The 26993-nt window shown below is 43.4% G+C and overlaps 1 protein-coding gene across 1 annotated transcript in view; it reads right to left on the bottom strand.

Moving 5' to 3' along the window:
* Positions 1-26993, bottom strand: part of UTP20 (UTP20 small subunit processome component) — a 62164-nt gene that overhangs the window by 3812 nt on the left and 31359 nt on the right. Inside the window, exons 29-58 of the mRNA XM_062615484.1 lie at positions 25559-25638; positions 24541-24767; positions 23417-23561; positions 22889-22976; positions 21469-21612; positions 20793-20843; positions 20546-20698; positions 19858-20013; positions 19315-19455; positions 18273-18410; positions 16874-17013; positions 16345-16424; positions 15818-16104; positions 15189-15328; positions 14548-14704; positions 13668-13766; positions 12905-13072; positions 12068-12234; positions 11017-11158; positions 10604-10720; positions 9600-9770; positions 8680-8808; positions 8100-8210; positions 6858-6937; positions 6121-6190; positions 4918-5100; positions 3866-3997; positions 2288-2420; positions 895-1094; positions 589-660 (exon numbers count right to left, since the gene is read on the bottom strand). Of these exons, the coding sequence (XP_062471468.1) occupies positions 589-660; positions 895-1094; positions 2288-2420; positions 3866-3997; positions 4918-5100; positions 6121-6190; positions 6858-6937; positions 8100-8210; positions 8680-8808; positions 9600-9770; positions 10604-10720; positions 11017-11158; positions 12068-12234; positions 12905-13072; positions 13668-13766; positions 14548-14704; positions 15189-15328; positions 15818-16104; positions 16345-16424; positions 16874-17013; positions 18273-18410; positions 19315-19455; positions 19858-20013; positions 20546-20698; positions 20793-20843; positions 21469-21612; positions 22889-22976; positions 23417-23561; positions 24541-24767; positions 25559-25638 (4101 nt within the window). The remainder of the gene's footprint in view (positions 1-588; positions 661-894; positions 1095-2287; positions 2421-3865; positions 3998-4917; positions 5101-6120; positions 6191-6857; positions 6938-8099; positions 8211-8679; positions 8809-9599; positions 9771-10603; positions 10721-11016; positions 11159-12067; positions 12235-12904; positions 13073-13667; positions 13767-14547; positions 14705-15188; positions 15329-15817; positions 16105-16344; positions 16425-16873; positions 17014-18272; positions 18411-19314; positions 19456-19857; positions 20014-20545; positions 20699-20792; positions 20844-21468; positions 21613-22888; positions 22977-23416; positions 23562-24540; positions 24768-25558; positions 25639-26993) is intronic.

Genomic DNA, 26993 nt, shown 5'->3' with positions numbered 1-26993 from the left:
TTCCCCATGAGCTACTGTGCCTTTTGGGCTCCAGCACTCCCCGAGGCAGGGCTGCTTATCTTTGTCTTCTCCTGTCTGGCAGCCCCCACCTCTCCAAAGGAGATCTCTAACCAGAGTTACAGTGGAGACAGACCATCAAGCAATGGTATAAAGCTGGACTACAGGCTCCCAGCAAAGACAGAGCTCCAGAGCAGCTACATGGAGCCAGCACCAGAGACCTGGGTCCCTGCTCCAGAACGTGGCTGTCCAACCTGCTCCAGCCTGGGCTGCAGAGCCAGACTCTCCCTGCCAGAAGGGACGCCAGTAATGATGAGGCCCTGCATGGTGCCTCCCCTTCTGTCCCTGCCACCCCGTCAGCCCTTCCCCTCTCACCAGGCTGACACCACAAGGGAGACTTTGCTGGACCCCTGACACACAGACCTGCTCAGATGCCCTCAGCACTGAGCAGCAGGCCCTGCACTGCGCATGTGTCCTGAGCCACCGCCAGCCACAGTGCTGCTGTCCTGACTAGAACGTTAGACCCCTTTGTTCATGGGCCAGGGCCTGTGCTGTGCCCTCCTGCAGTCCCAAACCCACTCCTGCTCTTACCTGCTCTCCCAGAGACAGGTCCAGGAACTTGGACTGCAGCTGATGGCAGAATGCAAACGCAAGTTCCTTCATCTGGAAACAGGAAAAAGGAGAAGGAAGTTACTCCATGAAAGGGAGCCAGTAGCAGAAAGTCAAAGCAATGTTTTGCAGTCACCAAAGGCAGTTCCCAGGGGATGCCTCCTCTGTGATCAAAATTAGGCAGCAGGCAAGCAACCAAAAGAGATGTGCATGCCAAACTGTAACACCATTTTAATGTCCCAGCCAGGGAATGGGCAGGGAGGGAAGGAGTAATACAGACATCATTACCTTCTTGTCCAATTCAGCAGTCAAGAACACTGTTGATGCAGACAGCTCTGCTGACATTTTTTTCCTCTTCCCTGCCTTTCTTTCCCTCCACTTGTTGACAAGATCTTCTGGCTTGTAAGATGCAAACAACAAGCCAAAGATCTCAGTAGCTGTCAGCCAGACCCAGCTGTGAGGATACCACAGGTGAGACTGGACATGACCTGGGGAAAGAAAACCTCTTTCAGCACATCACCGGCGAGAGCATAAAAATAACCAGGTCCCTCAAGAATTACCATAGCACATACTACAGTAAAAAAAGGGGAAGGAAATTAACTGTGCTCATCTGTTCAGAACATACTCATATATATAAAGAAGACTTCATAGCAACTCTATCCAGGCAAAGCAGAGTGGCTAAAAGCTACAGGTAACCAAATGTCCCCACAGTGAGCAGGCATTCTTGAATGCATGCACAGCACATCCAAACATCCAAAGATAGGGCCACTGCTGGAAAGTGATGGCAACTGGGCAGGAAAAGGGCATGGCACAGAAAGACACTTGCTCTGATCCTGGCTGCCAAGTCCTGTGTCTGCAGCAACTGTGGCCCTCTCAGGGACTCGGCGCCACAGCTCACCTGCCTATGATGTCTGGGGACTGGTTGCTGTGAGACTCTGTGAGATGGCCCTGCTGCAGATGGTCAGATCAAACCCCTGGACAGAGGCTGCGGGTCCCCCAGAGAAAAGATGGAGTTGCCTTCTTGTCTTGCCTCTGCTCAAGCTGCACATCACCAAGCAATCCAGGATTTACAAGGGTTATCTCCTGTCTCACTAAAGGCACCTGGCAGGCTCAACTCTTTGAAGACATTAACCAGCCAGATCCAGGCCACTTAATAGCAGCAAATGAAGCAATTACAAACAAGGCAACAAAATGCCAATAAGCCAGTCTGACATTGCGGTTTCACTCACAGGGAAATTGCTTGAATCAAAACAACCTCCAGGCTTTAACATCCTGGCAGACACATAGCATTCACTGCACTACTAGCATGTGTCATCGCCTGCTGGCTAGTATGTATGATCTCATCAAGAAAATCCCATCTTCCCAGGAGAACTGAATGTTTTCATCCAAGAGGATGTAATTATGGTCAAACATGCAGCAGTTTGCAGCTATTTGCTCTTGAGATAATAGAAAATACTTCCCAGCAACTGAGACAGAGGGCATCTTTTTTTCATCAACCATGTAACCTTTTCCATTGAGATCTTCTCTTTCACTGCCCAGTAACTGCTGTGTATTAGCACTGTGCAGCACACAACCCTTGTAGGACAAAGTCTGTTTTTTTTTTTATATCAGGGTGTGAAAAACCACATATCACACAAAGAATCTTCTTTATAACACAGCCATAATAATTCTTGATACTTACCCCAGATATTGCTCAGAACTCCACTGTTCTTGGTTAAGTGAATCAAGTTGCATTCTGTGATTAGCTTTGTTACCAGCACAAGAAAGCTGAATAGTAGCCTATCTGCAGCTTTTTCCTCCTCCTCTTCAGTTATCTAATAAAATCAGCAAGTTGAGAAAGATGCTTATGAGAACCAGAAGGCAGTGCTTACTTACCCTACTAGATACATTTCAGATCAACCCTGCAAACAGAAGACTGACATGTACCCAGTTCCCAAAATAAACACAAGAGAAGCAGCTCTAGTAAAGCATTTCTTCTGGAGACTGAACCTCTGCAGGAGATTGTTACCAGAATCATTCTTCTTGTTTTTTATATAGACACTGCTGTAACAAAATATTCCGTTTCTAAATGCAAGCAATTACATACCTTGTGTATCATTTATGCCTATACATGTATTTGTGCACATTTGATTCTCATTACTAGAGCCAAGCTGAGTGCAGTTTGCCCATGTCACCTGGGAAGCCCCAAACTGTTATGACAACACTGTGTGCACTGTGATTTATTAAATGGCCTTCAGGTCCTTCCTCACCCTGTCTGCAATCTCCTGCTGGCTTGACGGAACTGGTCAGTGCTTTCCCCACATGTCTCAGCACAGGGGATGATTACACTGGATTTCTCCTCCTGCAGTTATTTTATTTTCATCCCTTGTCAATTTACACACCACGAGGTTCTTCTCTGTTGTTCAGGGTGTTGCCCTTGCACATTAGTAATATACAAGGCCACTCCCCAAGCGCAGCACTGGGATCCCTTTGGGATTACCACAAGGCAAGCAAACCTGAGGCAGCTTTGTTACACCCAGTTAATCATGTGCACTGAAAACATTTTTCATATAACAAAACCATGGTCTGAAGTACAGGAAGGGAGCTCCTTTGAAAGTTAAAGCTGTAGATAACACTGAACAAAGCAGACAGTCACAAGCAATGCACTCCTGACCTTCCACACTTACACAAATCAAATGCTGTCAGTGTGATCATCTGCCTGTTTTCCAGCTAAATGGATTCTAACCCATCCCAATGTACTTGTGCACCTCGCTGTTCTTTCCGATGGTGGTTTTTATAACTCCACTTTAAACAACAAATAGAAGTCTCTCTTCTGTCACATCAGGAAAGACCGGAAGCAGGGAAAACCATCTCAACATGCATGATGCTACATGCTGTCAACCCACCAAGTCACAGTAAAAACCAAAAGCCTGAGACCTGAGGGTTATCAAAAACTGCTCCTCTCCACAGAGACGTGACAGAGGGCAGGGCAAGGAGCAATGCAGCTGCTGGTTACACAGGATGGGTGTAGGCTCAGGCCAGGTAGCTTTGCAAAGTTCCTTTGCCCCTTGTGTTGTGACCCACGCCATGAAATTTGGGCTTACAGACAAAAAAAATACAGTTCAAGATCAGTGAAGTCCTCTTCAGATCAGATGGGTGTGTTTCATTTCCTAAGCTCAAACAGCAGGTCCAACTGTTAGATCTCTTCCCACACTTCCTCCCTTTTTTCCATTTTCGTAGCTGTCTTTCCCCAAGACAGCTACACGGGAAGGGTACTTACGTCTTCATATTTAACCGGGTTGATTTCTTTTTCAACCAAGGTGAGGACAGCTTCAAGCCGCCGTTCAAACATTACTCTGTCCACTTCAACAAACAAACCGCATGCCTGGGCAGCCAGCCTCCGGTGGGAGCTCTGCCAAGAGAAAGGGGAACAGCCCTTGTTACTTCTTGATACTAAATCCTGCGGCTCCCCTGCGCAGGAGCTGGCAGCAACCTTTACTTTTTGCCTGTAGCAACAGCATCTTGAGAAAAGCTGGTTTTCAGAGTACTACTGAAAAAGGAGTTGCTGCCAGGGAACTTGTGTGGCAGCACAAATTATCCCTGGTAGCACACCCTAAAACTGAATGCGGAAAGGCCTTTTCCAGCCCAGTTGCCAGCTGCAAAGCTCTGGGGGCTACTTTGCACCCTTTGATTTTTCACAATGCCACAGGTGTCTCACAGCTATAAACCAGAACTGAACATATTACAGGTGAACGGATGAAGTGTTGCAGAACACTTACTCCACTACTGTAGAGGGACAAAACACAAGTCCACTCTGAGAATAACTAAACACCCAGACGCCCAGACCAAATGGAGATCTGTAAAGACCAGGTTTGCCACCTTCTAGCTGCTGGTGACAGAATTAAGCAAGTCTGAGCTCAAAACAGCACAAAAAGCCAATTACTGGGATCAGAGGAGCTTTAAGGAACTTGCTCAAACCTTTACCCTGAGCTAAGACTACACCTGGTGAAACACCGGACCAAAACCAGGAACTGTTGGAAAGCAGCACAGTGCAGCTGGGAAGTCTGTAGGCTGACTTACGGCACTAGCAGTTCCCTGCATCTGTGTAGCTTTATGAAGCTGTATCATTTCTTGCTCTTCTTACTAGCAAGAACTATGGCACTATGCACACCTTTAAAGAGCTTTTATTCTAAGCTGAGTCTTGCCCATACGTCTTTCCTAGAACTACTACATCAGGCACAACTGAGCTCACCAATCCACCTGACCTGGTACGAGGGATCTCTCACTTGAATTAAGCTTAGTCAGTCCCCAGAGTTCAGACCCAAAGGATACCTTTTTGCTGTGAAACCACTCTGTGACCAGCGAAAACATCAGATCTTGTTTTTCATTATTTATCTTGCTCAGGAGAGATTTACATGTCAAAGCTGCCATCTTTTTGCATTTGGCAGAGTCATCATTTATCATCATCATACAAAGAGAGAGAAAAAACAGCCCGCAGTATTTGTGGAGGAGATCCTAGAAAGAAACAACCATTAGTCAACCTTGGATCCCAAAGGAGCTTCTGGCATTTAAAGGGAAAAGAGGAGTATTTGTTGCACCACATACAGGAACAATGTCAGCCCTGGGTGGGGTCCACACCAAGGCAGACAAAATTAAAGGATGGGATCCAGCTGTTGGAGAGCACAGGGAGTATACAGCCCAGCCCTGCTGAGACTCTCAGTTGCTAACACATCCCTGGGACGGCAACGTAAGTGTCAAAACCTTAGGGTATTTTCATGCCTAGCTCTCACTGAAGCAGTCCCTCAGCACTGCAGCAATCAGCCCAAAGGTCCTTCTCTCACAGATAGCAGCAATTTGCTACTTGACAGAGTTGCCAAGGAACCAAGTTGAGATACTAAATCTAATCAGATGGTGGTGAAGCACAGCTTACTGTGCAGAATTTCTCTTCCTTCCTCCCACATTCTTGTTTGATTGCACTTCTCTCAGTCTCCTGAATGCACACAGTCAAGCTCCAACTGAAGAGCTTCAAGGCACTTTAGCATTTTGCGTATGTTAACCTGTGAAGATCATGGTTATTTTTAAGCTTTCTTTTTGATCTGCCCCACTGAGAAGCCCTCTCTCACCAGTTCGGCCAACAAACATACAGTACACCACATACCAATCACATACCAGTTCAACCATCTCTCAACAGTGCTGAAAACCCCCACAATGAGGAAACTCTAGACTTTGTATTCATGCCCCACTTCCTAAACTGGTTGTGTCTCTTAAATCACCACCAAGTTTATCCAAACCCCAGCTGACTGAGCTTTATTTTAATTGCAGACTGAGCACATTAAATAAAGAACTGCAGACTTTCCAGCATGCCATATCTCTTTTGGAGCAAAGCCAGGTTCTTTAGAGATAAGTGAACATTCTGCCTGTGATAAGAGATTGCAGGAACTACCAAATGCTTCCAAAATAAACTGTTCTGAAAACACTCTTACTGAAAGCTGCAGTAACTGCTTGATGCTTGGAACACTGAGAGGTCCTTATTACCTTTGGGAATGTGTCAAGGAGGTATGCAATCATCTCCAGAGCAGATTCCCTTCCAGTTTCATATTCGTACCTGTGAGGAAACAATTAATGGTTAGGGCTGGGTTAATACTCTATAAAGATGCTAACAATTTATAAGAATGGCCTATGCCAGAAACACACACTGGCAGGGATCTTTCTGTAAGAGCTACCAGACCTGGTCTGATACTTAGGAGGAGAGAAGAAGCAGGCCCATCAGCTCTTCACTCAGAGAATGGTCACAGGGAGACAAACAGGCCAAAAAGGGCTCCAGCCACCTTGAGCCAGCACAGCTGCACCTGCTGGGGAATGTGGTCAGCTACCGTCACCGTGAGCAAGAGAGGGGTCATGCTCAGGGGGAGGTTTCAGGCACACTGATCCTGCTGAACTGGTGCAGTTGATCTCAGCTGTGCCTGCAACTGTAGCTGAGACCACTGCCATGGGACAGCCATCAAGTAAGTGCATTCCATTATTCTTTCTGGATTTTCTAGTTCACCTCGTTCACAGCCAGTGGAACTGGTTAAATACTAAGCAAACACAGAACCTTTGCTTTCAAAGAACAACAAAACCAGCTGTGAAATAGGGAAGCGGAAAACGACTTCCTTTACCAACCAACCTGTCTCTGCCTCCTCAACAGCCCTTTGGCACACCTAGTGGCCACTAAGGTCATATTTAAGGAACTAGGTTCCAGTCTGACAGATATGTTGGGACTATAAACTCACTCCAGTTGTGCGAGTATGAAATCCAGATTGGGTTTCAGCTTGTCACCAAGGGGGTAGTCCAGAATATATTTTAAGTAAATCTGGAAAGAAAAAACAACACCACAGAGAGGAGTTACATGAAACATTCACAAAAGCTTGTAAAAAGGTTATGAAGATAATTCAGTCATGGAGTAACAAGTTCATGAGAATCATCCCTTTTATCCTGTTCCTATTACACAAGGAGCCAACAACTGCTTCCAGGCTCTGTGTTCAGAACAGGATCTGCAGGTGTTTGACATCTGCCAGATCAGTCTTTAGAGTATTACTGTGATTTGCACAGGCTTCTGTTAAGAGAGATTCTGCATCCTTCAGAATTCATCCTGTAACTGTGGAAATGCTCTATTTGGTTACACACTGCTCCTGCTGCATGTGTATCCTAATGCCTGAAATGAAGCAACCAATTCTTCCCTTTTGATTGCTTTTAGCTTGGAAAGAATGAAGATGTAGTAGGAAGGAATCATGGATTTGTGGCAAATTCTCTTCTGCTGGGATCCAGAAAAGGGCATGGCTCATCATTACATCGGCCTAAAAGCTTCTGAAGGAGGTACTATGTCACTGCTGCTGAGCAGGCTCTTGCCCTGTACTCGGCACTGGTGAGGCTGCACCTTGAATACTCTGTTTGGTTCTGAGCCTCTCACTACCAGACAGACATTGAGGTGCTGGAGCACGTCCTGAGAAGGGTCTGGAACACAAGTCCTGTGAGGAATGGCTGTGGGGACTGTGGTTGTTTAGCCTGGAGAAAAGGAGACTCAGGGGAGACTACGTTGCTCTCCACAACTAACTGAAAGGAGGTTGTAGTGAGGTGGGTGTCCTTCTTTCCTCCCACATAAGAAGCCACAGGGCAAGAGGAAATGGCCTCAAGTTGTGCAAGGACAAGCTTAGACTGGATATTAGGAAACATTCCTTCACAAAAAGGGTTGGCAAGCATTGGAAGAGGCTGCCCAGGGAAGTTGTTGTCATTCCTAGATATTTAAAGGATGTGTAGATGTGGTGCTATAGGCAAGCGGTCTGTGATTCTGCTATGCACCAGTCTCAAGAACTAAAGACTGACAGGTAACGGGAAATAAGGATTAGTAAGAAGGGAAAATGGGGTTAGGGGTTCAGCAGGGCTAGGGCACATGTCTGTTAGATCTGGGATGGACACTAAGCCCTCTAGGCTGTTAGACAGCTAGAAAGGAAGTAAGATGACTCCATTCTACCAACCTGTCTGCACTGGACTCGCACTGGCTCACTCTGACCCGTGATGGCCAGCTGGGCAACTTTCTTCAGCACATCATCAATTTCAGGCACAATCAGCTTCCTGGATAAAATAGCCTAGAAATGTGAAAGCACAGCTGGAGCAATGTCATTTTGCTTGCACAGCATGAGATACAGTACTATAAACTGGGACTACAATGGTGTCAGATAGTACATTAACACTGACTTTTTCACACCTTCAAACATAGCCAGAGCAACTGTAAAAAAAAAAGGTGGCTTTCAAATCCACATCTGTTTCTGTTTCTTTTGGAGGACACAGAACACTCAGTCTAATGACCACAGACGTTGACTCTTCAGTAAAAATGAACTCAGATCCAAATGGATCCTCTTATGCATGTGTATAAAATAGCCTCCCAAAGAATTTTAGAGTGACAAGTTAAACAGGAAAGTTTTGCTGCTTGCTCCTGCTCCCCATAACAGAAAGCTTTAACAGGATTCTATGGCCTGCTCCTGACATAATATAGGAGGGGAGAATCCTGCCATTCCAGCGGTTCACAGAACCCATATGCATGCTGCACAGAATTACCTTGAGAAGGCCAAAGGCAGTGGCTTGGCGTGATGAATCATAAATGTCTTCTTCAGCAAAGCCAAGCAACACTTGGAGCTGTTTGCTTGTTATCTGACTCTTTGTGTTCTTCACAAGAATTGTTACACACTACGGAATCAAATTGTACATTGTCAATACACATGCAGTGCCACAAAACACAAGCCTACACCAAAGCCTTTGTTTGTACCACTTAAGCTTGAAAAGACAAACTGCTCTGAAACATGCAGCTAACGCTGTTCTCATCACATCTTCCTTTCAGCTGGCAATTCTGAGACAAAAACTGAAAGCAAGCCAATACACAAATTCAGACTTGTCCTTGAAATGACTGGGGACGCTCACAGACATGAGCTATGATGCAGGGACACAGGAAGAGAAAAAATTCTTTTGGCACGCACTGGCATTCAGCATGAATTACTGTAACTTTCCCTTATGATCATGAAGCTGTAATTAATTTAGCAAAGCATTTAGAAGGTATCTACAGGAAGACACTGCATACTGTAAGTGTAGTTATTACTGCTAATAACTGCCCCCTTCCCTTGTCTCACTTCAGTTGCCAGGGCTTACTCCAATGAATCATGTTAAAAGCAAGCTATTCAAGTACAATACTGACACTTCTCAAAAGACAGGGTGGTAACAAGATACTATTATAAAAGAAGAAAGAAGGCGAATATGCTTTCATAAAAACACTTCTTCAGATCCAAGCTGTGCATTTTTTTGGGGGTAACTTTCTTTAAGTCTGCACTTGGGAAAGAATCAGCAAGGCCACACTTTCCCTGCTATCCTGTGATCTCCAGACTACCTCCTCTGGGGTCAGCTGCAGGAGAGATCTGCAGTTGGAAGACTCTCATTCTACAAAGTTAATCCTAAATTAGGAAAGAGCAGAGCTGGGTCTGACTTACTTTGAAACAGCTCACAACCAGGTGGAAATTCTGGCCTTTGGCTATTCCTGTCTTGGCAAATTCTTTCAGCAAGAGGAAAAGCTGCTTGATCAGTGGCTCCAGATTCATACTGATAGAAGGCAAGGGGAACTTCAAAATCCATACCAAGCACTGCAGAGCCCCAGTTATCACCTGTAAGAAAGAACCAAAGGACAGCACATGTGTACAATGACAGTGAAAGAACACTCTCTCACTCTGTTACAGACAGAGCAGGTTATCTGCAACTCTGGTAAAAGGTAATTAGCTAACAAGATCAACCTCTTTCAAACCATTTGTATGTAATACAAAAAGTTGCTGAGTTCTACAACCACTATCTACCACTCCCTAATTCTCTAACTTTGATTTTACTAGGTAAAGACATTAACACTATGCTGATGGCAGCCACTCTTTCTGAAGCGGAGGTGCCTTCAAGACATAAAAGTTGCTCTGCCAAAAACCCAGGTCACCTGAAATCCCTGTTCCAGGTATCTGAGAGCATATGAGGCATGCCTTCCATTCCCAGAAAACTCAAGATTTAACAGATCTCCTCCTAGGCTATCACTCAAACCTAAAACTGACCAACAAGGAAGCTGCCTATGGTGCTGAGAATAAAGACATTGGAGTTGGATCAAAAAACCCCGCAGTTGTGACAACACTGCTTGCAGCAGCCACAGGACCTCATGAACCTCCTTCACAAACAGTGTATGAAGTCTGCAAAGTCCTTACAAGGACATGCTCCAGGAGAACTGGTCCATACTTTAATCTGCAGCACTAGGGACACACCATTCAGTCCTCCATCAGCAACAATCCTTCTTCCCCTTTGGGATAATATGTCCTCAAACAACTTAATCTGCACATCTATGAAAAAAGCTTTGAAAACTGGATGGTTTTCTCTTCTCTTGCAGATCAACTGCAAGATGACATTTGTGGGCAGGACCTTTCTTAGTATAATAGACAGAATAGCAGACTTCAGCTCAGAACTGTACCTTGATATCCATAGATTTTAGGCAGTCTAGAAGCAGCAGAACAAAAGGGTCTAACATTTCCAAAGCATGCTCCTCAGAAGAATTTACTTTGGACCTCTTCAGGCTCATGTGCAGCAGCTGGCATAGAAAACACAGGACATTCATCTCAAAGTCAGCCTGGGACTCAAATAAGTCAAGTAAGGTTCCAGATTGTTTCAGGTTATAGTAGAATTAATGCCCTACCCCATTCTACTATCTGCAACAAGCTGAGCACTTTTCATAGCTCTCTAAGAGGCACCACTGGAGATACCACATGCAAAACAAAGTTATGGCTAGTGGCTGTGTTGTTAAGACAATATATCCACAACACTTTCCTTTGAATACTGTTAACAACAATTCTGACTGCAAAGCTTTCTATCTGGGGAGATCCTTACCCGAAGTCCTGAATCAACCAAGATACACATGTTAGTCCTGCTGCTGACACATGCTTTCTGCCCCCCTCTCATAGGAGTGGGCTGGAGCAACAGGCAGCTCTCGGGTTGCAGCCGAGGATCTGGAGGAGGGGCAACTTGTTTTCTGGAAAGGAGAATATTCAGATTTCAACCCTCTACACAATAAGCTTCTCTTGGGAGTGAAGAGAGCTGGACTGCGCTCAGCTGCTACCCACACAGCAAGAAAAAGGAGGTTACAGCCAGAACACAATGAAATAAAACAAACTTGAGAGCTGCATGACAGATGGGACTCTCAGACTTGAGCACAGTATCACTATTACAAAGACGATACTGATTTGCATAACATCCCCACTTTTTTTTTTCCCTTAGTGGCCCAAACAGCTTTGGTAGTTCCTTCAAGCAAATGCACCTCCTGCCACTGCCCACTGCACTTCATTTGCTGATATTTACTTCAATTTCTGATGGCTTACAAAAACTCCAAGGAGTCTGCAAACAGTTGTCAGATGATAGAGCAAGCTGGCCTACATAACACAGGAAATGCATCCAGACCCAGCTCTGAGCAGTGACACCACCAGACAGAGAGGAAATCCAGTGGTTCTCCTTGACTTCTCCACCAGTAAAGTGATCAAGTGACAGCCCACAGTTCTTTTTGTTCTTGACTCCATGAAAATATCTAGGATCCCAAACGCCTCTTACAAAGCTGTTTGTAGCTCACTTCTAAACACTGACCCTTGTCCCTTCATCCAAACACCCAAATGCATATACGGGCTCACCAGATAGTGAAAAAACCTTGCTGAAGACCCTGAACACTTGCAGGAATACACTTTCACGAGTTCAGCAAGTGTTAACTTCCATTTCCAAGCTTTCTTCTTGCCCTCTGACTGTCTAAATAATTCACTTACATTAAAAACAGAAGGCAAATGAAAGCAAGGAAACTCTCACACATTTGATCAGTTGGATTTGAGAGCTGCTATTTCTGCAAGCAAACCTCCCAGTTGATAACAGACCACCCAGATAACATCCTGGAACTCACTTGGCCTTCTCAGTGAGCAGAGGCAAGTTTTCACTGATGAGACCATGACTGAGCAGGAGAAGGGACTCTGCATTCATGTCTGTATTGAAAATCAGCCCTTGCATGATGTGACGCAGTGCCTCATGCACCTTCCAAACTATCTTCAAGCTTGTGGTGCTCTCCAGAATCTGCAAAGGCACAATAATAAGAGTCACGAGGGCAACATGAGGGCACTGGTTTGTGATCTGTATTCAGAAATCATGGGAAAAGCCAGAACAATTTGTCTCTCATCACATGCTGTCCTGAGTCCCCAGCTCTCTTCATAAAGAGCATTCCATCATCTCAGCTCTACTCCAGCATGACTCCCTTTCTCTCCAACCTCTTCTCAGCCTTCAGTCAGTTTACCTATGGCCACCAGGACACTCCAGAGCACATAAGCATGGATTCCATTTTTCTGTGAGCTTGCACTCTGCTCAAAAAAACTCAACTCTGAAAAGCAATTACTGCATGTAGACAGACCCTGAATACATGCTGGTGACGTTTCCTTCAAGATCAAACCAGAAAGCAGCCCTGCGGGACTTTGGAGCTCCAGAGGAAATAAGAGTTGGCAGAGGGAGAGGGCATGCAGAACTCATAGTGGGATGTTTCCTCTCTAGCAAAGGTTGGAAGCTTCCCAAAATGCCATTTTCATCTTATGACCTGGGTGCCTACTGCTTTCCAAAAGAAAAATGGGAACTTAGATTATACAGGTAATTTCACAGTAGCCACCTGGAGGCTTTAGAGTTTCTTTTAGACCATATGACCATATAGAATTTAGGGTACTCAGAGCTAAGAAAGACTCTGGCTGACTTTTCTTACCTCTTTCAGTGGCAGAATAAGTTTTGTCATCTGGCCCTTTCCTATGAACTTTCCAAGGATTTCATAGGAATCATAACTCTTGTTCTTGCGTGCTTCCATTACCTTGGAGACAATTCCCTTCACTTCCTTCTCTTCGGCTACATTCCCAAACAACTCTTGGTTGAAAATCTTTGGAAAACAGGCAAGAGAAGTGAATGAGAGGAGCAGAAAAGCAAAGCCAGATTCTTCAATAGCAGCAGAACACAGTGATTTTTCCTCACTAACAGAGAAAAATAATTCTCCAGGTTTCCCACAAATCATGTCTAGGTTTCTTTTGTCAACATAAAACACCCCAGTTTAAGCACACCAGATGAGAATGCTTAACTTGTGGTGGTGTGATACAAGGAGGTCTGACTGCAGTCAGACCAAACCATCCAAATATATCCCATCTGGGTGGTCATCTGAGCTCCTGGGCCCCATGAACCACACTGACTGTCTTTGACAAGTCTGTTGACTTGCTCAGCCATTTAGAGTACAGGGAAACATAGCCAGGTACCTTAATCTTGAACCCATTCCCTCCCAGGATGCAGGGCTCAGGATACAGCCCCAACTATACTTAGCATCTCTACAAGGGGTCTGCTCATGCCTCTTTCTTTGCCACACACACACATAAACAGCTCTGTTTGCTGCCAAATCTGAAAAAATCTACACAAAACCTTCTCCTCCCCGAACCTGTCCAAGGTACTCCATGATGCTGTTTCCTTCAATCTTGAATAGTTTTTACCTCAATCAGGATATCTAAGCAGGGGTCCAAATCACCAGCACTGAGCCTGGTAGTAAGGCCCTTCAGTAACAGGTTCACAGTGAAAGTCAACACGTGGAGCTAGAGAAAAAAAGAACAGATCATGCTTCCAAACCCATGCATAGAACTCTAATAATACTGTATGGGGAAGATACCATATCAGAGACATCACAGCTCACACACTGCACTTGAGCTGTCATAGGAAAAAGAAGTCACTGGGAGGACAAGAATCCATATACTGGCAGCAGGAAAAGGACACCTGCACCTTCACAGGCAGAAGGGTTGGAATCTCCTCCTTCCCCAGTGCTTAGTGATATTTTTAGGTTGGGCTAATCAGCACTTTCACTGTTATAGCAGCCAGAAGCTCACACTGTTCCACTGTGGTAATTCACATAGAAAATTATTCTTACCTCCAACCACTGTGGAAAGAGGAAATATGAATTAATAGAGCCTTGGCTCTTGATCTAGGAAGCAAGACTTCAATTAGCATCACCACATACTGTCTGTGCAGTCTCTGTGGCAACTCACCTCAGATGACGCTTAGTGCCAATGACCTTACTGGAAAGACTTCCACTAATTCTTATGGGAATTAGAAAGTCATCCTTCACCTCCATACCTAAATTCTTCATTGCAAAAAAATGGAGATCCTGACTTCCCTGCTTAGACTCCAAGTTCTGTGGGTACAAACCCTCATCTGCCACTTGACATTACAAAGACATCAACAGGCACTACCAATAGTGTTTAGTCATATTATACCAAGCTATTCTACCAGTGCAAAATAGTTTTAAGTAGCACTTAGGATTCTCCTCCTAACATTAAAAAAACCCTACAGAGAGCAGAAGAGGAAGAATTTCACCATTACCTGGTATCCATGGACAAGAGTAGACTGCATCTCTTTTAAGATGTATAGAAGATACTGTACTCCCAGCACTTCCATGATTTTAGTGAGGGTGTTACGGGCAATGTCCCGGATTTCTTGAAATTTGTTCCTCAGAAATGTGCAGACTTTCAGCAGGATGCTGGAAACAGATAGACAGCTTAGCTCACCCTCAAACAGAGTGGAACTAATTACACTGCCAGCTAAGGAAGCTGCTTTTCAGGGCTCTTCCACAACCTGAGCTATACCCAAAGGCAGCCTTGCAGAAAGGCCTTACAGTCACGCCACACACTTACTGTCCTTCAAGACATTTTACTAATTGTCCTATCTTTCTGTACATTATTCTTTCCCCAGCTCTGCCACCCCTACCTCTGCACCTGGCTTCACACCTCTGCTCTTATTTAAGGATTTATCAAGTTCCTTTCAAACTTAAGTTTTACACAAGTCAAATGCTGAGAGAGGAGAAAACCAGGAAACTAGGAAAACAAGTTTCCAAGATAAGTATTTAAGGATTGTTAGAATGCTCCTCTTGGCTTTAACTTTGTACTTAAAGACAGCTTGAGAAAGGTGCCTGCAGTCACTCCCGGAACAATGAACAGCATTTATGTTACTCCAAAGGGATTTACCTTGGCAGGTTGGCTTCCATCACTTCTTTGGGAAGACACTGCATCATCCTGACCATTGCAAAAGCTAATGGAATACGAACTACCTCATCATCACTCACAACGTTGGATTTCACAAGCTTGTGCTCCTCATCTCTTTTAACCTTTGTGAGAGAGCAAGACACAATGCACTTTTAATATACATAAACAAATCTGGCCTTTTCTCAACAAACTCTAGATGAAGCCAACAAAGCAAGCTCCTACCCTCATCTGACTACAGAAAAAACCCAGACAGCTAAAGGACAGGTGAGATGAATCCCTGTGTTTTCAATACAGAAGCTCAGTTGGGTGCTAGCAAGTGACTGAGAACTTTTCAATAAGCTGCACAAACTGACTTGTTTCACTTGTGTGGTTAAAGCCAGTTCTCAGCAGGGAAGTAAAGACACCACACTCACATTGTCCAGAGGGCGTGTGTCAATACCCATGGCACAACAAAGCAGATTAAGCCTTTTTTGTGCTTTCAGGTGGTTTCTCTCAGTTTGTGTCTACTTTTTTTCACGTGCTGCATTTCCACTGGCTCTGAATTAGCACACCAACCTTTACAGTTTACAGGCACAGCCTGTAAAGCACCTTTCCAAATGCCAACTCCTCACCTTTGCAACAATACACCTGTGCAATTTAGGCAAGATGTTGACTGTAACCGTATCTTGAATGTGTTTGATCAGACACTCCAGCTCCTCTTTATTTCGGGGTAAGAAAGAAACAGGTTTGGTCACTTGCTCAGCATCTTCAGATGTCTCAGCTGCTTGCTCAGGTTCTGACAGCTGCTCAGGGAGATTCTTGCCTTTCTTTTCCTCAAACCCCTCTCCTTCCCCTTCACTCTGCTCCAGCTCCATGGCTTCAGCTTCCACTGCTGGCTCAAGGTCCATGGCAGCAACTTCTGTCAAATAATTGCCAAAAGCATAGGTAAACACAGGAGGCCAAAAAATCTAGCCCTTATAAGAGGCTCTTGTGATAGCAGGACAAAGCTGCTACTTATCATCAGTGACAGCAAACAGAGTTGTTTTACCGGGTACAAAAGCTCTGGCATACTGGTTTCTGATAATCACACCTCAGGGCTAGGCTGATTCAGTGCACTTTGAGTAGTTAGTGTTTCTATAATCTGGAGCAGAAAGCTCACCTTCTTTGTCAATGGTCACCAGTTGTTTTTCAAGTGTTTCATAATCAAAGTGAAAGGCTTCCAGCACTGTCTCTAACAAGCTGCGGAAGGAAAACATGAAGATAGATCAGCCCTCTGTGCAAAAAGGTAGATCAGCCCTCTGCTCAAATACTAAAATAACAATCTGGGAAATAAAAACTGGTTGCTTTTCAGATGCATTCTGTGACCTAGCTCATTGTGAAACCTCACAGACAGTGGTACTGGAGCGCCGGATGTGTACCACAGAGCAGGGACAGCCTGACAGAAGCAGAGGCTGCTAATGCTGACATGCACTCAGTGAGACACAGCATGATAAAGTAATGGCCTGTTAATCCTTCATAATTCCAGACTGCAAGACTATGCCCACTTTCACTTGCACATGCTCACCTCAAAGTCAGCAATCTCTCATTCCAGGGAAGAGGCTAAAATGCATGTGATGCTTCTTAAGACACTGAATTTTCCCTTAGCAGTCTTTGGAGAAACTTAGAGCAGCATTTCTCACAGTACCTACCTGACTCCCAGCTTTGGACTGATCTGTCCTGTTTGTAGGACATGGATGAAATGCTTTAAGTGGTACAAGTATGCTGACCATGAGAGATGGTGGCAGACAGCTCCAACAACTTCAACCGAGGCTGTTACCATATTTTCATGCTGCCCAAAAGATAGAAATTGACTTGCTGTTAGCATTCATGAGGAGCATGTCTCTAAACCATACTTTACTCAGAAAAACAAGATCCAGATGTAATGTCTGCCTAGTAGAGACGTCTGGAATTCAGCTCTTTTAGATCTCCTGACCACCAGGTAAACCAAATCAAACCAAATTTAAGTCACAGCTCTACAAGCAGATCTTCAGATCCATGTTCTCCAAACATTTCTGCATGCATTTAACTTTTCCCACATAAGCACATCTACGGGATCACTTGTGTGAAGAACTAGAAACCAGTCAAGGTATCTAACCACAGACACATGGGACACTGCTGGGCTATGCTGGTCAACTAGAAATGCACATCATTAACCCACTTCTGATGTGAAATAAAATGTGTTTATTTCTTCACCAAGGTTTCAATCAACACATTTTACCTCCCATTGGTCAAAGAGCAACTGCAGTCACTTTACTGCTGGGCACAGCCTGTATGGCTGCACGTGCTGGGTCCTATGTTTTAACTGTTTCTGCTTCAGAAGAATATTTCTTACAGTAAGAGAATTAGACATTTGCTTGGTCTGACATAAGCAGCTCTGCTGTTCTCCTGATAGTGTGAAGTGTGAAACCTTGCTTTTCTAAGTCACAAGTAGAAAATATAGCCATATTGACATTACCATTAATTTCATCACACATGTTTTCAATAAATTTATGGAAAGTGACTGCAAAATGTCACCCTTCAAACTTTAATTACAAAACTGCTAATGATTTCAGAAGTTTTCAGCCGATTCCTGCAGTTCCCCTATAACTCCAGAGAAAACAGTATTTATTTCCACCTCAATTACTAGGCACAGCCCACATTGCCTAACACACACATTCTGCTGCCAAACAGTAACTAGTCTCACAACTGAACAGGAAGACAGAAGTTTGGAGACAGAGGGGAAAAAAAAAATAACCTGATTATAAAAAAATGTGAACAAATATAACCCCAAGTAAAAAACTCAAAGTAACAAAAAAAGCCCCAAATCCCCAAACAGTTACAGAGATCCATCTTTAAGAAACAGGACAAGTTTAACAGATACAGGAATGGGCCCCGACTGCATCTACAGCTTGCAAACCCTCTTTCTGCCGCCAAAAGCAATGGAGAGCTCTTGTCTGAAAGTGGAACACTCACTCTACAAACCTATCAGCCTTTTAAAGTCTTTTGTGGAGAATGGTATACAAGAAAGGTGACAATATTCAAACGGATGCATCTAATTTAAAAGCCTACCTTAAGCATCTTTTCATTAAAAATGGCAGTAGTAGCATAAGGCATAATGTAGTTCTGCAGGGATTTAGAAGATAGCACAAGCTTTTTTTCCATGAGATGCTTAGCCAGTTTCCTCAGAGCTCGTGCCCTCCTGTGGATCTGAGTCAAACATGAGAGACAGTGAATGAGGTGGGGCTTTAGTCAGGTAACATGAGGAAGCACATACATTCAGCAGTTCTGAAAATGCCTCCAGTTTAAATAATTACATAAACATATTATGGTCATTTCCAAGGAAAGGCAATTCCCTTTTCTTTCAGTCTCTGGCCTTTCACTAGTATTTTGCCTCAATAAATATTCCAACTCAATGTGATATTTCATGGTCAATTCACAATCATAAGACTGCCTTCTTCAGGTATCAGACAAGGGAGGCAACTGATAAAAGATGAGAAGGCCTGATAAAACTACAGGGAAAATAATTAAGATGTAATAAAGGTTCTCTCTCATTGTGTGTCTGAAAGCAGGAGAAACGGTGTGTTTTCATACTGCAAGACAAAAAAAGGAGACCAGACTTTGTGCAACATTTAAATTACAAAGGTCTGTGAATGAAAAGGGGCTGCTGACCCTCCAGACGGAGAGTAGCTGAGAACAGGCTAGGAAGAAAAAACCAAAAAGACCTGTTCCCTGCCTATGTCAGAGGGATCCTCAGGACAGTTACTGACTGTGGGCTGGGTCACGCACAGGTTGTAAAGTGGAGTTGCCTGCTCAGGATCATGAACAATCATCTAAAACGAAAGCAGTTCTTTTAGCTAAATTAGGAAGAGGTAAACAAAAATGCTCCTAAATCATAAAATCAAGAATTCCTTAGATGAAATATGAATTTGACTCATAATCACCCTTGTGATGATGGCCACATCCCTTTTTTTTTAACAATGTCTAATGACCACAGGTTCAATTTCTCTGTAAAGACAAGGCACAGATGCTTTGGAAAACACTACCACACAGTAAAATGCTTTTGCTTTGGCAGAGGGGGGAGATGCACTAGGGAATGCCTGTTGCCTTTTACCTGCATGTGTTTCATGTTCTCAAAGAAGTCCATGTCGGGATCATGGCAGTTGGTCAACTGGACCAAATCCCGGAATTCAGGATTTGCTGGGAACGTTTGAATGAGGCAGGAAAGCAATGATGTGTAGTCCTGCTGGATGCTCTGCAAACCACAAGCAGCAAATGGTTAAGTACCCTTTGAAGAGGTTGCTACACACTGCTCAGAAGAGCAGTGCTGTCATTTGCAAGTGGCTTAGGCCAACAAGTCCTAGTCTTTGGTAACGGCAAATACACCTGTATTGTGGACTGCACATAAATTAAAGTCTCCCCTCCAAAGAATGAGCTACAACTAAGAAAAGCTGAACAATGGCAAAGAAATACAAGGCAGCTGAGTTCTTACAAAAATCTGAAAAGTTATAGATTTCAAATGAATGGTGAGTTCAGAGCAGGTACTTGTACTTCTTATCCCATCAAGGGACTCAAGAGAATTCATCTACAGAATGTCTCATATACCCTGGTGTCCTGAAGACAGTTAGAGATGTGTAATCAGATAGCACTGCCTTACCTCAGTCTTACTCTTCAGACCCCTTCTCACAGACTCCAGAAGAGTATGCTGGATTAGCTCCTTGTAGTCATCATTTGTGTGGTTGATTTCTGCCAGCCGGTGGATAAAACTTGTCAAGCAAAGGCTTGCATTGTCACTAAGAGCCATATCCCCTAGCTGAGTGGATGAAGAAATTGTAGCACATGAGTCTGGGTATGACACCTTTTTCTCCCTGAAAGACTGCACTGAACAGTATCGCTGGACACAACATAACAAGGCCTATAGCAACCCAGTAACTCTTGACCCTTTCCTATAGAAGTTCTAGCCCCAAACTAATGCCCATACTTCCAAACAGGAAAAATCCTTTTAGATTTACCAGCAGGCCCACACATCCAGAACATGCCGCAACAAAGAGAAAAGCAGCCTTTAAAGACTGTAATATGCCTTTTATACAGTACAAATCAATCGAAGAGTTCAAAGGTTCACTGACAGAAAGGTGCACTGCACTGTGAACCTTCTTGCTGCACTGTATTCACCCTTCTAGACACACAGATGAAAAGGCAAGCAGAAAAATCTTAAAAACAGGTGTTTGTAAGAAGACTCAAATGTGCTCCGTGAATGTCAAAAATCAGCCAACAGAAATAATTTGGAAATTAGATCCACCATGGACACATGGTGCACAAAGCAAGAGAAGGAAAATTCAGCCAACCTGGATGGTATAGAAGCAGTTGTGCAGAACAGGGATGAGGAAGTTGATATCCACTCTCTCCATTTCCTTGATGCGGGCTGTGATTGACTGGAATGCTGACAGACGTACATCAAAGTCGATATCATCGAGATGTCGCTGATCAAAGGCATTCAGCTATGAGAGAGCAACAAATTTTTCATGAAGGTAGCCAGAAAACATGACAATATAATGTCAGGGAAAAAAGGGAACAAAGAAACTGGTTACATGCCTTAACAACATCAGTAATGTACTTCAGTTCACTGTCCAAATCAGACAAAGTCTAAAAAGAAACATAAACGATAATAGTTTAACAGCTATAGTTGTTAAAATTTTGGAGAACTCAAGACTTGACCACTCAAGACAAAAAAATAAAGCAACAACATCAATCTTTCTCCTTTTAGAAGCTTACTAACAGTTTTTCTTCCATAACTTGGAAGATGTGTGTTTTAAGATTGTACATTTTTAAACATTTACAGAGTGTTTCCTGAGTTTTCCTGCTGAAAAACAAGTTATATGAGTCACTTCACAAGTACAAAACAGCCTGACTGCTACAAACCTGTGAGAGAAGAACACAAATAAAAATCACCTTCAGGATGCTGAAATCCATTCTTATTTCATAAAACACAACATTTTTTTTACAGAGGAATTGTGCTTTATTTCGCTTCTCTTACACAAAAGAACCCTGGTGATGCTCACGTCAAGCAGGCTTAAGCCAAAACTTATATAAATTTTTGTGCAGCTCATTAATTTTTATTATACACAAGTCTGCTACTTGAGAGACTGTGTAGATTAAAAACGGTTTTAAGCTCATGTACAACAAAGACAAAACACTGCTACTTATTTTGTTCTTGACTGCTTAGAACAAGTGAAAAAAAAGCACAGAAAACACGTAAAAAATGCAATACCTGAAATACCAAGCACAACTTATGCCGAGACAGTTTGTTCTGGATGACAGAAAAAAGCTTTGCCAGTGGTTTAAGAAAGCTTGTAGGGTTTGAGCAGTGCTGCAGCAAGTTCTGTACTGTTTCCAGAATGTCAATCTCTGTACTCTGAAAGAGAGAGATAAGGACACACTCAATGCAATCACGGAATCTCTCAGAAGCACTTGCAACCTTTCAATTAGACACAACAGTGCTAGACAGAAGTGCCATCACGATGAACACTTTTTTTGTGTATCTTTCCTCAAATGACTCAAAGATCAGGAGAGCTAACAGAGCTTTAAAAAGTAGTCTTTCTTTAGCCTGTGAAGCAAACATTAACAGCATCATATACTTGCATGATCTCCCTGAACAGAAATCATATGTGGTCCCCTAGTAACTCAAAGATTGAAAAACCAAGAATCCTCTGTGAACAATTAAATGACCACTTGCAAAGTAGAAGCTACAGGTTTCTGCCTAGCAGCTCTTTCTGCAAGCCTAAAATCTCTCATTGAGCAACTGCATGTCTTTTAAGAGAAACAAAACCTTGATCCAAGGATTCAGGCAATCAATCTGAATAAACAAGAGATTCATTCATTGCAGATGGTATTGTAGTCCCAAAAACAAGGTTTGGCAGTGAGGGAAACAGACAAAATAGTCTACCAATACCCTCAGTGTTTGATTTACTTAACAGTTTACAAAAGCCTAAGCAATGAAGAACTCTGCTTCCTTCAATTGCAGCACATATGCTTTCCGTGCCCGAGGAGTTTAGGCTTTTAGGGAAGTTTCAGTTCCGAGTCGCACTTCTGTACCTACAGATAGGTTCCTTAAGAGTGGAAGGAGAACAAAATGGAAGCAGGAGATATGGGAGCACGTTAATACCCACAGAATCACAGAACAGTTAGGGTTGGAAAGGACCTTAAGATCATCTAGTTCCAACCCCCCTGTCATGGGCAGGGACACAAATAATACTGTATGTTTGCCTTTCATCCTGCAACTAGACCAGTGTAGCACTGGCCATTACACAGCATGTACTACACACATATTCAATCATATGTATTCATATTGCTGTCCAGATGCTGTGGCTTTGAGGTGCATAAAATCCACAGTGAAGAACACTGTGAGGGATTTGAACTACAGTGGCAAAGGAAATAAATACGGTATAAAAAAATTCTGCAGACCTTCCCCATGAAAGGGGGGAATGGAGTCAGCCTTGGCACTGGCATTCCTGCAAAGTATTCAACGACTCATACCCATCAACACGCAATGGCATAGCATTCTGAGCAGGCTACAAATACATAAAGACTTGATTTCAGGCTAATCATAAGAAAAGGCATCTTAAACAAACATACTTTATTAAAAAAAACCCCATATGTTGAATAGGGGGGAAAAGGTAATTTCTACCTACCTGCTCCATATTACTCTGATAAAGGAAAGGGAGGAGAAGGCTCACAAGCATTGAATTCTGACTCTTTTCTTGTATAAATTTGCTGATCCTGCACAATGAGAAAAGGAAATTTACTATTTTACATCAATCCAATCACCAGTCTAGAGCAAAGAACTCCTCAGCCAGCACTAGTGCCATATCACAGGGCTTTGTCAGCCCATCTAGGCAAATAGAGTGTTCCCACCAAAATCAGTCTAAGTATTTAGTTCCACATGACTATGGAACAAAAGGCATTTCTGTACCTTTTGCTACTCCCAAGGTATTGATTCTAAGTACCAGCAACAGAAACAGCTAGAATCAATTTCTGAAAACTTTTTGCCACAGTCACCAGCAACTTGCAAGGTCAATGACAGATCCAGGTACTTTCAACTGTTCTAAATTTAAATAGTTTGAGACATAATGTGCTTTGATTTGAAACCTACTATGCAAAGCCTCTGTCTTCCTCCCACCTTCCAACTTAATTGTTTTGAGCTCTAAAAAGTCACTTACTTAGAAAGTATACTCAGCTCTTTGCTGACTTGAGCTCTATACTTCTTCTTTTTCACCTTCTCCATATGCAACATTGTTTTGCTGAAGTACTGAAGTATGGCAGGAACATGAGGCATAACCAAGCGGCAACCTAGGGTGAGGGTCTCTGTAAGAGATACAACAGTTAGCAACACCCAACTCTGTGCTGCAAGCAACAGAAGGGAAGTCCAGCCCTAAACAAACAAAGGGAGAAACATAAAGGAGGCTTCTTTCTTTCATCAGTGAAAGAAAGAAGATCAGTGGCAGCTACAAATGTGCAGGGCAGCAGGATGCTGGGAATATGCCCCAGCACTTGCTGAGACAAAGTCTAACACATCTGAGCTGGAACCAAAGAAAGCATACAGACAATAAAAGCTCTCCTTGCAGATTTCAGTAATAGCCCTGGTAAATCTGGGCTTATCAAAAGGTACCAAGGACATTCCTCAAAGGTAGTTACCATCTCCTAAAATGGCTGGAACATTTTTTAGGTGTAGCTTTCTCTATTCTGCCACTGAGTTCTTGGACAAATAAAGCTGCCATAACAAGGGCACAGCAATCGAGTGATCTTCCCACTACCTTTGAGTGTTACAGGTGAAAGACGGCTCCACAGCATCAAACACACCACACCACCCTTCCTCTCTACTACCACTCAAAGATAAAAGGAATCAATGACAGGTCTTTCTTGTCAGGAAGCACAGACTGAACATCAAAGTGATACATGACCGTGGACATATAGGGAGTGAGGCCATTATATAAAACTTGATGTTAGGCTCAGAGTCAAGTCAGCAATGGAGTTCTTGAAGTTATCACATCAGTCAAAGCTTCACAGTCAAAACAGGTCAACACCACAAACATTTTTATTCTTCAAAAAGAATTGCTCCATGCTCAGGACCCTGATGCTCAAATGTGGATTTCACCAGTCATTAGACAAGCAGTACTTTGCAGTTTTTGAGCATGCCAAGATGAATTTATACATTGACAATTCCATCCCCACTGGGAGGTCTCCTTCCCTGGTATTCCCAGCCACTGAAAAGACAACCTCATCATAATCGAACACCTCCATCCAAAGCACCCAACATGCCCCCAAAACTATTTTGCAGGCATACCTTCTGCCACGTCTCCAGTGACTGTGACAGCACAGTCAGTTACGCTCAAGCTGGAAACCTGCTCCGTGGGTTCAAAATCTGGGCTGTTGAGAAGACTGTCAGCTATGTCCATCACAAGATTGGATGTGGCCTCAGACAGATTCTTGGCTGACAGCACAGCAAACACATTTGTCAGTATATCACACTCTGGGTGATCTGGCTGCTGCTTAGCCAGCAAGGGGAAATACCTGAGAGAAAGATTATAAAAAAGGTTGGGTAAATGGAATGAATGGAGCCTCAGAAGTCATCAAGTCTCTTTTCCTTCCTCAAGATAGGGTTATGTTTAGATGATGCTATCTCCATAGGTGCTTTGACCAAGTCTCCTGTTAGTCTGCTCCTAATCTAATGATCCAATATCATTTTTTACAGAAGTTTGTATGTAAGTTCATGCCTGCAAATGATCTGTCTTAAACCAGATACTGGATACTTGAGGCAAAGGAAAAGCAGTGAGTCTGTGAAAGAGGCAAAAATCACTCAAGCCAGCTGAGTTGGAATTTCTCACTGTCTCCGTATAAAAAAAAAATCCCTCTTTTGCAGCCTGCAGTCTCAGTCACAAATTCCATGCTGAACCTGCCGATATTCTTTCACAATATAGAAAAAAATAAGGAATCAAAAAACATGAATGAAATTATGTATTATGAAACTGACTTCTCACCTCCCAGGACTAAGAAGTCATAGGTCAAAATGCAGACACATTCTAAGAAGGCAGCCCTTCTCTCCTTACCTGCCAGCAGGGTTTGGGCTACATGTGTGTTTAGTTGCTAACATATGGGAAAACCAGCCTACTAAAAAGAGAATAAGTGCATAAATTGGAAAGCTTCTTAACTGCATTTGGACTGCCTTCAAAAGGGTAACAGTCTAATAGAAAAAGAAAATATGAGTTTTGACACAATTTGTCATAATCTGTTAGCATGCCTTTTTTATTTTGAATTTTGTGCACACAGAAGTACTTACACTTCTTTGCAAGGAGAACACTTACCTGGGATTCTTACTCCAGGTATGAATGAGTTTGAGCAGAAAAGTTGGAGAATACTGACTCTCTGAAGCCAGTCTGCAGACCTAAAGGAGATAAAAATCAGATACCAGTGCAACATGAGGTTACTTAAATCCCTCATCCCTAACAAAGACCTGACTGTAACCTACAGTTTACCTTTATTTAGAAAGTAATTTCATCATAATTTTTCCAGCTTCCTCAATATTTGTGGAATCACTCTTAGATTATCTTACTCCTATGTATACACTGTTCCAGCTACCACTTTTGTCCTCCCCACAAAACTGGCCCCCTATGGAGCCTCATATTTGCTGTAAAGATCTAGCAACCTCTCCCAGACATACCATACCTATGAGATCTCAAGCGCAACACCCAAGATTCACTTCTCCCATAATGTCTTTGTCCTAGCCGCAGCACACGCCATTCCAGCGTGTGTTCTATGCCTCCACTGTCTCACTGCTATATAAGCACCCTCTCTGCCCAGGGAGAGGCTCAAGCACTCCACCACATCCCAGGAATGGGATCTCCTAACAGGGTTCTGTCCCCTAAACAACCACTCCTAAGAGCGTCCTAGCCTAAGCCCTACACAGTAGCTGCTGCTCTTTCACATGACTGGATACAGGTAAAAGAAACCTAGTGGCAGGTCTTTGTCACTCTGCAACCCAACAGGCTGCATGCAAGTCACGCAGCTGGTTTTCTACCCTGACCACAGCTGGACTGTGAGCAGGCACTGTTAGCGAGCATACAGGCAGAGGTAGCTCCAGTGCATTCAAGGGCAATAGCCAGGATGGTACATGCAGGGTTTGGACGAGCTCCATCTAGGCTCAGGACCTGAGCATAAGAGAAAAGAAGGCAGGTCTGACCATCATAGCCAAGGTCTTAGAAAGCTTCTTCTCCTGCCCCAAGAGGCTGGCAATGTTATCGCTCTGCATAAAACAAAACTTTTCTGAATAATGTACAATGAAGAGTAAACTGTTAATCCAAACCTGCAGCAATGCTGCTGTGCAGGATAATGATATCAAGACTGTGCAGCAAACTCCTGGGATATGAAAAGCAGAAAACTCCAGCTCCAAGTACAACAGGCTTAAAATAATCTGTGCTCTCCATGAGTTTCTACACATCTCAGTTCCATAGTTTTAAAAAAGGAAAGTGCATAAGCCAAGCAATTCTTCTCCCAAAATCACATCTTCATGGATTTCCCCAGAGGAGACTTCCTCTAGATGGAGCTTCTGCATCATACTACCCTCCAAGCTCCAAAACCAGCCATGTCTTCCTGACATCTGTAAGGACAACAGGAATTCTAACTATCTAATAACAATTTTACATCTTGTTCAGATTTACTCAGTGTTTCCAAACACAATACTCCCCAAAAACACTAACTGCATTGCTGACTTAAAGCCTGAACTGCTCTGGGGCTGCAGTA

This window comes from Pezoporus occidentalis, unplaced genomic scaffold, assembly GCF_034315485.1.
Source record: "Pezoporus occidentalis ecotype Australia unplaced genomic scaffold, CSIRO_AGI_Poc_V1 ctg182, whole genome shotgun sequence".
Classification (NCBI taxonomy): domain Eukaryota; kingdom Metazoa; phylum Chordata; class Aves; order Psittaciformes; family Psittacidae; genus Pezoporus; species Pezoporus occidentalis.
The sequence above is the reverse complement of the archived record's forward strand: the minus strand, read 5'-3'. Positions and strand labels throughout refer to the sequence as shown.